The 14,315-nt window shown below is 44.7% G+C and overlaps 2 protein-coding genes across 5 annotated transcripts; one reads left to right on the forward strand and one right to left on the reverse strand.

Annotated features, from left to right (window-relative positions):
• Positions 1-293: 293 nt before the first annotated feature.
• On the reverse strand, positions 294-6,218 carry sdhaf2 (succinate dehydrogenase complex assembly factor 2). Its single transcript, XM_049029950.1, has 4 exons — positions 6,061-6,218; positions 5,254-5,477; positions 2,952-3,061; positions 294-1,161 (listed from the first exon to the last, which is right to left on the reverse strand). The coding sequence occupies exons 1-4, from the start codon at positions 6,076-6,078 to the stop codon at positions 1,031-1,033; spliced, it is 483 nt and encodes a 160-aa protein (XP_048885907.1). The 5' UTR covers positions 6,079-6,218; the 3' UTR covers positions 294-1,030.
• Positions 6,219-6,372: 154 nt separating this feature from the next.
• Positions 6,373-13,995, forward strand: LOC125751299 (cleavage and polyadenylation specificity factor subunit 7-like). 4 transcript variants are annotated; one of them, XM_049029940.1, is made up of 10 exons: positions 6,375-6,549; positions 6,754-6,892; positions 7,476-7,697; positions 8,306-8,409; positions 9,146-9,291; positions 9,874-10,234; positions 10,633-10,751; positions 11,651-11,798; positions 13,015-13,201; positions 13,432-13,995. In XM_049029940.1, exons 2-9 carry the CDS (start codon positions 6,809-6,811, stop codon positions 13,199-13,201), a joined length of 1,371 nt encoding a protein of 456 aa, XP_048885897.1. In that variant the 5' UTR covers positions 6,375-6,549; positions 6,754-6,808; the 3' UTR covers positions 13,432-13,995. The 4 variants fall into 4 exon arrangements, with proteins under 4 accessions (XP_048885900.1, XP_048885897.1, XP_048885898.1 ...); XM_049029941.1 differs by having other exon boundaries at positions 6,758-6,892; XM_049029943.1 differs by having other exon boundaries at positions 6,373-6,892; positions 7,488-7,697.
• The last annotated feature ends 320 nt before the right edge of the window (positions 13,996-14,315 follow it).

Genomic DNA, 14,315 nt, shown 5'->3' on the forward strand with positions numbered 1-14,315 from the left:
TTTATTCTTGGACAGCAGTGCGTCATGACTCAGAGCAAAGACTCCAAGCTTCTGATGCATGTCTCCAGGGTGACAGCCAGTGAGTACAGAACAGAATGTGCCGGAGCTGCCCTGCTGGTAGAGTGTCAGCCCTCCCTAAGCAGCCCGACACAGTTACACGTAAAAGTTTACAACATATGCGGTATGTATTCTCATGTGCATTTCAGGCTTAACTTATTAAAAGCAATAATAAAATGAAAACATGAACATTATTATGAGTATAATTATCATTAAAAATAATAATCGTAAAATAATAATGGTAATAATTCTTATTTTATTTATTTTATTATTAGTTTACATTTCCAGGACATTAAATTTTACACCACCTGCCTCTAGGTGGTGCTGCTTATATAAACTACTCCATTTATTTTGAAATGCTAAAGTCAGAAATTGTGACCAAAACCATCTTTCCACTTTTAATTTAAATTTCATTTAATGATCTGAAGTGACTTGAAACAAATCAAGACTCAGCATAGTGGTAACCATTAAACCCGATGATCTATGTACATCTACGTCAAGCAGTCATTTTTCTGTCAGACCCCTGTCCCATAGCAGAAAGCAGAAAGATTAGCATACAACTTCACAGTGCCAATGACAGCACCTCTGAGTATAAGCCTCACTGGGACCAGTCACTGTGCTTTTCTGAGATCTGCTCACTGGTTTTCCCAAACAGGAAAATGATGCAGTGGTGCAATGAAGAAAAACACAGATCCTCCCCTTGGGTTGGAAGCCTTCGCTCTACTGATCTTCATATGATTCCCTCTTACTGGTGTAGACAGGCCCAAGAGACAGTTAAATGCCACTGATCTGGCCCAACATATATTGAGTTTTACTAATCTATTGTATAAATATTCCATGTACACGCAAATCTTTTTAATATCTCCCTAGTTGCAGAGGCTCAACTGGTGACATTATGGAGACCTGAATGTTGTGTCTCATCTAACAGAGAAATGAAATCGGTGCAGCCAGAGCAGAACTAAAACCAGATGAATCACTGTTTTCCAGTGTCCAGATACTCCAAGTCCGGTGCCCTTAACCTCTGCTCCTGTTTTCTGTTCTTGGCAAATTCCTGCAACAGGTCCATCACTTCTCCCTGATAGCAGGCAGGAGTCGGTGTGGTCTCTTCCGGGTGGGAGGGGCACAGGAGGAAAAAAAATCCATTAATAGAGAAAACACAAGCCTATGCACGTGCGTGTGCACACACACACACACACACACACACACACACACACACACACACACACACACACACACACACACACACACACACACACACACACACACACACACACACACGTACAAAGTGGATTGCAAATGCTGGAGCATTCCATAACTCAAAGTAATACAGAACACTTTGTATTACTGAGAATACCAAAAGGATGATTAAATCAAAAACAAGATAAGATTCTTATCCGCGAACACTATGATGGCGATTCTTATTGGCTGATAACAAAAGATGAAAACGCTGGGTCTTTAACACCATTTAAGGCTATCCTTGGTAGTGAATATGTAGGGATTCAGTCTGTACAAACTTAATTATTGCCCCTATCTGACCTGACACGGAAAATGAGTAAGAACCATAAATGAGTGAAGAATGGTTTGAGTCATGGCTGAAAACCTTCAACATCCAACAGTTCAGTATTTCATTAATATGGGTTTTTTTTTGTAAAAGCTAAAACTAACAAAGCATTCAAAACACATATACTCAGTGACAAAAAAAAAAAGTTAAGCACCCAGAAGTAATGGCTCGATTTGGATGTAATTTGGTAGACATGCAGACCAGCGATAGGCATGTAAATGATTCGATTTGCAAGGAGCTGCCACGTCTAGTCAGACACAGAGGGAGCCTCGGAGACGCATTACACAGCATTACCAGCAATTGACGGAGTTTGATAGGCGTCGCATTGTGGGTTTGCATGAGGCCTGGTGGTCGTATCGTGCAATTGCCCAGTTTATGGGGCATGGAAATGTCACAGTCATGATGATGGAACCAACGGGCAGGTGAGGGCACCCACACACGTCGTGAAGGTTCGGGTCGCCCAAGACAGACCACACCACGCGAGGATCATTGTATTGTGCACCAAGCATCACAGAACCCCATGATATCTGCGCCTGCCAACCAGACATGAGGTACTGGACTCTACAACACCCATGTCATCCTGCCAGCGTCTTGACATCGAGCATCAGTTGGATTATGGATTCACCGTCCCATGCATAGGCTGCCGTTAACACCAGCTCAGCAACGACAGTCATCCATGTTAATGCCGAACCGAGATTCATCGCTGAACATAGTATGACGCCACTTGTCATCAGCCCGTGCCTCCCAGCTATGGCACCCACTCCAAACACAGTGTGCCCATACTGCTGCTAACTCTGTTGTCTGTTTGATCCGATATCACAGTCATTGTGATACAGTCACATGACCTTCATTTCATTCCCACCACTCCGTCTGGCTGCGTAACTTTTTATTGTCACTGAAAATATTCAATAGTTCAATATAATTAATTAATAAAAATACATGTTACTCACATAGATTTCTACTCTATTGATTATATGGGATAGAGAATTCAAATTAAGTTAACAGGCCATTTCTGCATCTCACAGTAGGACACTGTTAGCCTGGAGTCTATTCCTGGAAGCACGGGGCAGCCAGAACATACATTAATATGCTTATTAACATAAAGTATCTTTATTTTTAATTAGCTGTCACTTTGGCTATAATCAGTATCGTAATAATATTTAAATTAAGCTTAATTAAGACAGAAGAAGTTGTGTGATGGCAGCTCAGACTCCCAGCTTGTTATCTACCATCACCGTCACCATACAGAGCTGCTCGCCTCGGCCCGAGACCGGGATTCATTAACTGCACGTCAGATTGCCGCACGGCCCTCGGCAGCTGCGTCCTTCCGTACCTGTGGCCCAGTAATAGATGTCCCAGTCATTACTTGGCTCGTTGATCAGCCGGTCATACTGCTTTAGCTGAGCTTCAGTCATGGTGTTGAGGTATTGCTTGGCAAACAAACTGGAGTGGGATAGAAAACCAGAGAGCTTCAACAAGGACGAGCAAGAAGCAGGTAACATACAGCAATACCAGAATCAGAGTCCCTTTTCTAGCTTTTAATAATGAAAGTCAAGATAGAAGCCCACACATGTACCAGGACTACAGGAACAGGTTAAAACTGGAAAGCTACAGCCCACTGCTGGAGGCCTTCAAAAATCCTGTGGTGTGAAGCGTTTCGACAGATGATCACACCAACAATTATTACAGGACAGTCATAAGCGATACCTCTGGCCCTTAAAACTGTAACACTTGAACCAGAAACAAATTCCAATTTACCATAAAAGTCTAAAATAATAAATGGGGTTTAACAGTTCGCTCAGGAACACTAAATAACACATCGCACTAGAACGCCAATGTTGGACCAGGTTTGATGCATTTTGAATTTAAAAATGAGTTCGATTTTGCATACATTTAGCAGACAATTTCATCCAAAGCCACATACACCTGAGAGAGGGGTCAGCCAGTGACCCTGGAGCAATTAGGGTTAGGGGCCCAGTGATGAAATCCCACACAGCCACACACCCTCTAATTCTAAGTAACATCACAGGCACATAAGGCATGCAAAGCCCGGCATGGCAAACGACGATTCTTTAGAGATGTCAGGTGAATAATATCATTGATGGGAGCAATGAGGCTGTGTTTACAGTGGGCGGGACAGGGCACTGCTTAACCCACTTCTCTTTGGCTTCATTTACTTATTGCCTACCTGTGGGTTCACTTCAGGTTAAACGAGGCCCCAAATCACATGATCTCTGCTCTGTTCCCATCAATAATATTCACCTTTTCACTGCCTGATGTGTGAAACATTGTGCAGGTGGACCAAACTGCCAGTCTGCGCTCAAACTTCGCCTCTCTCTCATGATGAAAATTTTTAAGACTTTTTGTAAGAAGGCTTTTTTTTTTTAATTATTCAGTTCATATATATTAGTAAAATAAATAATAATGTCTCTCACTGCACTTTTATATCGATGCATCCATTATTTCTTCAAGATGAAAGCGGCAACGGAACCAATAAGCGGTGAATGAGCTGAAGAAATCCCTCGTCCTCCAGGACAGAAGATGACTTATCGTCCGCTGCAATCATCTCCATTACTTTAAGCACTTGTGTCTTTGGCTTTGTTGCTGCCAACTTAAAATTCTGATACAGTTTAAATATCATTTGGCAACATCAGTCAAGAGCAACACCAATACCTTAATTTTTAACTAATTTCGGGCAACACCAATATGTTAACTGATACGTTGCACATCCCTAGCAAAATATTTTTTTACTTTTTGGTATTTAATTAGCTTTTTTATTGGTCACTCAATTTTTAAATTACATAATTCAACAAATGATTTGTTAGATTAGTTGACTAATCAAAAAAATGGTATTAAATAATCGGTAGATTAATCTATGCAAAAATAATCGTTAGGTGCAGCCTAACAGACTGTCAGAAATGCAAAGACGTGAAGTCACATTTACATATTTAGCAGACGTTTTTTTCCAGAACGATGTACAAGTGAGGCAAATAGCACACTGCAAACATTCATTCTGTGTGCCTGTAATGAGTAGGTTGCTGGTTCAAACCCAGCCTCAGCACGTCTGCGGGTCCTTGACCAAGGCCCTTAACCCCCAGCTCCCTGTATGTACGTGCCCTATGGCAGCCTGGATGTACCCCTTCATTTACAGAGGCAGTGTGTGGCTCAGTGGGCTAAACCTGTGTGCCTGTAATCAGAAGGTTGCTGGTTCAAACCCAGCCTCAGCATGTCTGCGGGTCCATGACCTATGGCAGCCTGGATCCTATGCAGGATGTACCCCTTCCTTGTATCTTGCTACCTGGGATTATCTCTAGTTCCCCAGTGACCCTCGCCAAGTGGCTAGAAGATTGAAGGATGAAACACAGACTATGTGTTACTCACCACATCCACACATAACCACTTAAAGGTGGATCGCATCGGCTTTAGCACGGATCAAAACCTACCTGACACCAATCATAGAGATTTCAATCTCTTACACAATTCATACGACTCAAATTGGATTTAACTAATAGACTCGGGCAAGACCTCTCTCCTAACAGTCTGTGCAGTAAAAATGATGTCAGAGTGTCAATGCTGAGAGGTGTAATTGCTGTTTTAATTAACAATTTCAATCTGTTACCATATCTATTACTAACCTGAGTAGGATGCAATTCTCCAACATGCCTCTCTTGCGACTCTCATACAGAAGCCTCCGCCTCTTGATGTCAATGGGCTCCCCCGCTCTCTCCTCCCAAGGTGGCAAGGGAATCTCCATGATGTCGCAGCCGGAATCTCCTGGTGCCTCGCCGCGATATCCCCGGGATAACACGGTGCCTGTCAATGCCGGCCGCCATGCAGCCTGACAAAGTCTGACGGCCAGCTGGGACAACGGCGACAAAAATCTTTAACATCAATAATATGAACGACACCCACAGTGCCACCGTCCGAAAGGGCAAGCCGCGGTCATGGTGTGCAATCGAGTAACCCTCAATCACTGAAGATGCACCCACATAAACGAATGGATGAACGGCATGAATTGCTTACTGATGTCCACGAATGAGTAGGAAGCGATACTTAGAGCGTGGACACTGACTTTGTAAGGAACAACACTGCTATTAGTTTTGACTTTGTAGATAACATACAGAACCTCTTAAAGTGACCAAACTTCACACTGACAGAGATACACCAACACTGATCCTGCGATTCAGTAAAAAGCACTCAGTCAAATATTACATATTAAATACAGATTACACTGGTTTATTATTTGACTCAAGTCGTCTCTTAAAATGTGTACGTAAAGATTAAAAACCTGCTGAGATAGGAGAGCTAGATGGACGAATTTTGCATAAAAATTAATGTCATTTCACTACTTGAAAATTGTAAAAGAGATTTAAAAAATCAGAAATACTCTGAAGCGTGTTTTATATTAAAGGGAGGTTGGAAATATTTCCCAAAATACGTACTCTGTTAGCAGCAAGCATTGCCTCTCCGCAGTCCACCAGTCACACTGCTCACTAATCCGTGCGGAACCAAACGCCTAGAAGGAACTCGCTCGAATTCACGTAACTGAGAGCCGCCATATTGGCCAGGGCATTTACCAATTTCCGTACCAAGACCTAAATTCAAAAAACAGGAGCAAAATGAAATTATAATAAAATTGTAATATAATATGCTGTAAAACTGTAAAACGGTTCTTATAAGCAACCGTGGGTTAGCTTCATATCCAAGTTTCGTCCCATAGGCGGAACGTTATGTCTTTATCAATGTTTCACGCCGGACTGTTTACTAAGCTGCAGCCGATGTGGTTCCGCTGTGCTCGGCGTTGCAAAGGGGAGGGAAGAAGAGAGGTTAGGTACAAATTTACGTTGTACTGAAACGGATTGTTTGTAAAGAAAAGGACAATGACTTTTGATGATTTAACTGTCAGGAAAATATCTGCACTTGGTAACCAGGTAGGAAATGAGTTGTGACATTAGCCAGTTAGCCACAGGTTATCGTTATAGTAGGACATAGACTTGATCGCAGTCGCGAGTTTTTATTACCGAATTGCTGCACTTTGCAACTTTGATATCAAGTTGGCAGCACGCATATGAAGGGTTCGAATTTGAGACGTTATTTTTAAATCACCCACCTACTCAGATTTTGTTGGTTTGGAGTTAGGCAAGGTGAAACGCTTCTGACAGCAATTGAATTGTCAACACGAGTTCGGGGATGGCGGCGGCAGCGGGCCCGCCAGGCGCAGTGGATCTCATTGACATCTATGGCGACGAGGAATTCAATCAAAGCAATTCCGAGGTGAGTCGAGCTGTGCCTCGAAAGCGTGGAGCGTTTTGCAGATAGGCATGTAGTTACGAGTTTAACGCAGAGCGGGCTTTTCAGCTGCCGGTAATGATGCAATCAGCGGTGGACAGCACTATGTGGGACACGGCTCCGACTGTCTGTCTGTCAAAATGAGTAAAGTTAAATGAAATGAAGGTTTGTAAAAACTATTAGCATATAGGAATCCTTTGAGAACAACAACGTCATTGCCTACTATGAACACCCGACTAGCTAACCTTTGGGGTAATCTCACTGTGGAACGTTGCATTAGCGTTTATAACGGATTATTTGTCCAGTGCTAAATTTTTGTTTTGCTCCAGTATCGGAGAAGTATTAACAGAGTGAATTTTCAGTGAAGACCTCTTTTTGTCAGTACAAGCCAATGTTGTAATAATAATAAGAAGAAAAAGAATATCTAATTTCTATTGATTACAGTATTGTTTAGCATCCATTTCTTTATGCTAAAAACTTGTCTCTTGTGCTCCTCTTCCTATTTGATTACCTGATGGCATTTTCTATAAGTCAGTGTAAACTTCTAACCAGTAATGTACCTAACCAGTTTCTCCCCCAGGACGGGGCATTTGTTGGAAGGACGGAACACACTGATCTCTATGACGATGTGCTCACTGGATCTGTGACCCAGCGCAGACTGTCAGGAAGTGAGTCCAGCCTTCCCAGCAAGGCTGAGGCCACAAAGTCTGAGAGCAAGCCAGCAATACTCTACACATACAGTGGGGGGAGAAGCAAGAGACTGGCAGTGTACGTGGGAAATTTTTCCTGGGTGAGTGACAGTGCAATGCTAGACATACCCTCTGTGGCAAACACATTTATAAGCTTTATGCTTTCCATCTCACCATGTGATTTGCTTGCTGTGTTACATAAACACAAGATCGCTATGGTGTTTGTCTGACCTGCTAAGTCACCATGGTGGCAAACCTAGCCCCATTGACTCTTAACTCAATTTGCCAGTTGCTTTTTTTTTTGCATTCTTTAGCACCCTCTACAGGATGCTTTGTGCAATGAGATCTTGGAGGCCTGTACTGCATGGGAATATAGATATGTATGGATATAGATTTGAAACAGTAACAACTCATTCACACTGGTCATGTTTGGGAGGTGGATCCCATGGATTCAAGATGAAAGCATTATGCCTTCAGTTGGAGTACAGAGCAGTTTTGCCTGACAATTTGGTGTGAAATTTATCTCTACATTTATTGTCGCATTCAGTTCCAATCAGCTGTTGTGTGCAGTTTTTCTATGACAAGACTGGCTGAGTTTCACAGTTATGGCTGATTCCAAACTAGTTTAGCACCAGGAGAGTCATGCTGATGGTGGAATATACTTTTGAATGTAAATGAGTCCTAATCATTCTCTGCCTCTTCTCTGCAGTGGACCACGGACACTGATTTGCTGAACCTGGCACGTGGTATTGGGGTGAAAGACATTGAGGAAATCAAATTTGCAGAGAACAGAGCCAACGGCCAGTCCAGGGGGTGAGCCGGCAGACCTGCTTTTCTAGTAACGGATTCATGAATTTGGGATCTTTAGGGGTGCTGTTAAGGACTGGAAGCCAAAATGTTCCCCCAGGCCAGAGGGGAACCCATCCGCTGGCTCCGCCCATGCTGCGTTAACCAGCACTTTCTGTTCAGGGAATCTATCCATCCCTGGGGTGGGAGGGTGGATGTTATCCCAGGCAATGCAGAACACAAGGCAGGGACACATCCTGCATAGGATGCCACATTCTCGCATACTCTATGGGCAATTAGTGATACCAGTTAGTCTAACTGAATGTTTTTGGATAAGAGGAAGCAGGAGTACCACCACACATAGAGCCGAGCTAAGATTCAAACCCCCAGTCTTAGAGGTGTGAGATAACAGTGCTACCCAGTGAGCCACCTTTTTAGTCACACTGTCCTCACAGAGAATCTCTCCTGTTTTTTCCCTCCTGGGTTTCAGCCCCAACCCTGACTTTCCAGATCTGTATCTCTCATTGTGTTCCTTCATTTCCTGTTCCTATGACTTACAGTTATGTAGACAGTCAGAGGCTCGTTGTGGTGGTTTGAAACTGACTGACCGTCAGTTTTCATATTAACGTCAGTGCAGTGACTCTGTAGGAATTCTTGGCCCCCTCCTGCTGGTCTTGGGGCAGTAGCTGCGGCTCTCTGTGTTTCTCTGTGCCGGCCCCAGTTCTGCAGTCCTGCAGCTGTGTCCCTTTCTGCATTGCTGCAGGTATGCTGAGGTGGTAGTGTCCTCGGAGGCGTCCCTGCAGCGTCTCCTGGACACGCTGCCGCAGTGTCATATCGACGGGGAGAAGGTGGACTGCCGCTTCGCCACACGCCAGAACTTCTCCCTCTTCGAGTCTTTGGCCAAGAAACGTGAGTCCGGACGGGATCCTGCACTTTAATCGATTTCTGCGCAAAAACAGCTATGAAATATGGCCCAGACTAGCACCTAGCACTCTCCTCACACTGCAGGGGAGATGCCACGCATCCTTCCATCCATTTTCCAAACTTAAACACCAGGTAAAGATACAATGCTAAAGAGTTCCACACCACTGGAGCAATTTGAAAACAAAATGTAAAAACATTGTGATATTATGATACTGCTGGTGAGCTGTTCCTGTTCTGTTTAATGGATAGCAATTAATTTCCTGTAGAGACACAAGCCTGTTAAGGGAGCAATATGAAGTTCAGTCCCTTCTGGTTGAACCCCACTGTCCACAGGCTCATTCTCCAAACTCTGCCTTAGAAGGCTGCTGCAGTGTGTCTTTACTCTCTGTGATCTTTATGTAGTTAAACACAATTAGGGTGAAAGGATGGTAAAGGTTGTACATTTCTGTTTAAATATTTTAAAAGTAAAGACATAAGGACTGAAATTTCTCCTCCTTTTTCTTCTCCCTCCCTCCTTCTCTCCATCTCTCAATCCTGTTTTTCCCTCTCCCCTTTCTGTCTATCCAGGTGTTCCACAGCGTTCCAACTCCAGAGAGCCGTCAGATTTCGGAGATGGACGCCCTCCTGGCTCCTCCCCCGATCATCAGCAGCCCTCCCTCCTCCATCCGCAGCTGCCTCACCCTCCAGTCTGCAAGCCCCCCTCTTTGCCCCCGCCCTTCTATGCCCGCCCCCCACCATTTGGACCGGACCCATCACCCCCCTTCCTCCACCCCCCGCCCCATGTGCCCCCTCCTCCCCCGCTGCCTCACATCTACCCGCCGCTGCTACCACCCCTGCCCAGCCATCCCGCCCCATCCCTGCACCTGAACCCTGCATTCTTCCCCCCCTCGCAGGAGAGCTACACCAACCCAGCTTACAGCCACAGCACGTGAGTCCTGTTATAAAGGGGCCACTGCCCCAGGGCATGCTGGGATGTGGTACTACATCGGTTTCAGCTGGTTTCACACACTGTTTAAACTGCAGTGTTTCCAAATCCGGTACTCGGAGTCCTACAGTTTGTCCATGTTTTTGCTCCCTCCAAGCTCCCTGCCAGACAGTCCACATTTTTGTGAGCCGGGGGGGAGCAAAAACGTCTATGGTTCCCCAAGGACCGATTTGGGGAACACTGCTTTTAAGTGTCCATCCTAATGCTTCAGGAGAGTGTCAGGAATGGCTCTCCCTCCTTGGCAAACATTACTACTGCTATTTTTATAAATGCTACAATAAAAATACTCCCTAATATTAAGTGGTGTACTCAGCAGTGGTGCAGTAAGCTATTCTCTCCAGCAGGGGGCGAGATGCACCCACACCCCCTGTGCCAGAAGGGGAGTTTGAGGAGCTCATGAACAGGAACAGAGCCATTGCCAGCAGCGCCATCACCAAGGCTGTGTCGGGAGCCACCGCAGGTCAGCGACTGTGCCGAGCCGATGGCTGGGTCTGAAGTTTCGTACATAAACCTTCTCCCTTGTGGTTATTGTCATGTGGCGCATTCACACTAAAATGTCGACATTAAAGGTGCACACCATACCCAGCCTGGAAGAGGACACGGCTGATGTGTTAATCAGCGGGCAGGGTGCTGTGTGATTAGTCTCCATCAAACCCGCTAGCTCTGGCTCGTCCGTGAGGCAGCACATGAGCCCCTGCACTTATTTCTGACACCTTTGCTTTTTCTAACCCTTAAGTGGCTCGTCGTAGGTAGTGTTATGTAGGGTTAGGGTTATGTAGGGTTAGGGTTATGTAGGGCTAGGGTTATGTAGGGCTAGGGTTAGGGTCATGTAGGGTTAGGGTCATGTAGGGTTAGGGTTATGTACTTTTAAACTCTGACTTTTCTCCAGTTGCTGGGAGTTGGGGGGGAAAAAAATCTTGATAATTAAGCGAGAGGCTGACTTTGATTCCAAGGCTTGTGAAACTTTTTCTGCCATGATTTGTTACTTAAGTTATGGAATTTCAGGTGATTTGTGTGAGTTATGGCAAGCTGTATACTTGCATTTCCCAGTCTGGTCCCGGGGGACCCTCAGTCGCTCCATGTTTTTGCTCCCTCCAAGCTCCCTGCCAGGCAGTGTGCATTTTTGCTGTAGCTTCTGAGCAAAATCCTGGACTGTCTGTGGGTCCCCGAGGACCAGACTGGGAAGCACTGCTGTATACTGATTCCATCAAGCTAGGGAATAAAATGAACAATTAACTGAAGAAGACTGCATTTCACTTCAGTGCACTTTGGTTCTCCTGCTTGCTGTGTCCACTGGGATGTTTTCTGGCTCCTCAGGACAGAGGAGTACCTGTCTAACCTTGCTCTTCCCCCTCTTAGGAGACTTCCCCCTGGCCATTGAGACCCTCCTCACCGCCATTGCTGTCATCAAGCAGTCCCGGGTGTCTGGAGACGAATGCTGCAGAGTGCTGGTCACCTCCCTCAAGGACTGCCTGTTCTCCATCGAGAGCAAATCCTACGGATCCAGGTCAGTCGAGACTCCGCGTATGTGTTCCTCTGAATGTGACATAGCTGCCATTGTGTGTGTGTGTGTGTGTGTGTGTGTGTGTGTGTGTGTGTGTGTGTGTGTGTGTGTGTGTGTGTGTGTGTGTGTGTGTGTGTGTGTGTGTGTGTGTGTGTGTGTGTGTGTGTGTGTGTGTGTTTGATACTCTGGTTGTATAGGGCTGTCATGATAACCGTGATATAGCAATATCGCCGTATTGACCAGCCAACTGCAGGGATTGGCATGCAGCTCCCCCGACTGCTGTGTCCGCGGTTTTTTCTTCATTAGGTTTTTCACAAGACCAGATCCTTCTTGTGTTACACTTCAGTGTGTGTGTATTGAGTGTTAACTCGTTTTTCATTATGAATTTATTTAAGATTGTAATTTATGCCACCAACTGTGTGCTGATGAGTTTCAGTCTCTACTAAGCCAGTACTTATTCCCCAGGGACCCCCGGCGGTACCTGAAGCTGGTCGTAAAACTAAAAACTGTATAAAACATTTATTTCAAGGGAAAAAAAAGTCAGAAAATGATTTAAATTACATAGAAATTTCTATCCCTTTTATGTTGTTTTCCGATCATAATGCCATTAAAAGAAATATATTTATTATGTTTCAGCATGAAAGCCAGTGGAAATGTGTGCTTTTTGTTTGTTTGCATGAATAACAAAGTACCCACAGTTCAAAGGAGGCCGACCTCAGTGTACCGGAGCTCTGTAAGGGTCCGATGATTGATATCCTTCAAAGTCCTTCATTCAGAAATAAGCTTTAAGTGAGAGCTGTGAATCGTGTGCATACGTGTATGAAAATGTGTATAAGCTTACGTGTTGAAATCCATGGGTAAACGAAGATGAGGTTACGGACGTAATTGGGTAGTTTTGTTCTATGTTTGCCCAGTTTGTTTGTTGAATAAAGGACTATGACTGAGATCTATCATTGGTAAAGATTCCATCGTCACCCTGCTTTGAGCAGTGGGTTCTCTGTTATTCATCTCAACAAAAGTATAAATTTCGACTGGCTTTCATGTTTATTAAAAGATATTTCCTTTAATGGTGTCTGTAGGTGTTTAAGGCTGTCTGCATGGGGTCCTCATGGCTGAACGTTTCTCATTCGATATCTGAAGACCCTGATTCTTGCCTGATGGTGGTCTGTTATTTCTGGATGCCAAACTCGTCCTCTTCTCTTAAATTCCTACTTCTCAGAAAGAGACACCGCTCCCGAGATCGGGACCGTGACCGGGAGAGGGACCGCGATAGGGAGACCTCCCACAGCCACGTCTGGGAGGCCGCTGGAGTGTCGCGGAGGCACCGGGATCGGTCGGCCAGCCTGGAGAGGGAGCGGCTGCGCGAGAGGGAGCGGCACAGAGAGCACCGGGATCACCACCGCTAGGTAGGCTGGAAGCGGCCCTCTGGTGCCCCCCGCAGGAGGAAGCTTGTACGTGTTTGCATGGCAATACCAAACCTGTGATAACTTAGTAACTTTATGTCAAGAATAACAAGAATAAACTTCAACTGTCACCTTTTGTCCACATATTAGGCCCATTATTAATTTCTCTGCCTACCTTTTTTTTTATTCCACATCCTGGTGACTTGGATCTATCCGTAATCCTTTTCTTGTAGGACATCTCAAGTCCTTCACCACTCATTCCCAGAGCCAGATAAAGTCAGGAGGAGACTGGGGGGGGCTTGTTTCAGGAGCTTCTGAACTGCTGGAGAATCTTGAAATGTTGGAGGAATGCAGGAATGAACAACGTGTGTGTGTGTGTGTGTGTGTGTGTGTGTGTGTGTGTGTGTGTGTGTGTGTGTGTGTGTGTGTGTGTGTGTGTGTGTGTGTGAGTGAGAGAACTTCAGGATGATAAAGAGGTCCCAGGTTCAAAGTCCAAGTGTGCAGATGTCCTTAAATCTAAGATTCACCAGATCTGTTCATAGCTGCTGGAAATTCTTCTCCCTTTATCTGACCCCAGTGTTCTTCTCACCAGTGTTTCTGGTGTTCCTCATAGAAAGCCTTTTAATTAACATTGTTTTGTAATTTAATTTGGACCACAGGAGTTTGTGCGCTGCGGTTAAAGACTGTGGCATTTGCCACAGGCCAGCAGACGACCTTTAGTTTTTGATATGTTAAACTATGCTGTTTGTCTTTTTTTTGTGTTTCTTTGTTTTTGTAATAAATGAAAATTCAAAAGATGTCAATTCAGCCACTGAATACAGGGACGTGTGATTGACTTGTTGGGTTATTGAGGAAACTGAGCCCTTCTAACACCACCAATACCTCATTGAGGGGCTCACACAGCCTGTTTAAAATCCACAGACCACAAGCACTGCACATAACTGCTTCAACAATTTTTTTTTTCAGGTTACATAAGTTTTGTTGTTGTTGATGAGGTCCCTCGCAAGGGGCCAAGAGTAAAATGTGAAGTCCTGTTGAATGTTCCCTTAAGGCAAAAGTGGCATGGAGTTTCTCAGACTTTGTAAATAAAATAATCATATACATAAAACAAAATGTC

This window comes from Brienomyrus brachyistius, chromosome 11, assembly GCF_023856365.1.
Source record: "Brienomyrus brachyistius isolate T26 chromosome 11, BBRACH_0.4, whole genome shotgun sequence".
Taxonomy (NCBI): domain Eukaryota; kingdom Metazoa; phylum Chordata; class Actinopteri; order Osteoglossiformes; family Mormyridae; genus Brienomyrus; species Brienomyrus brachyistius.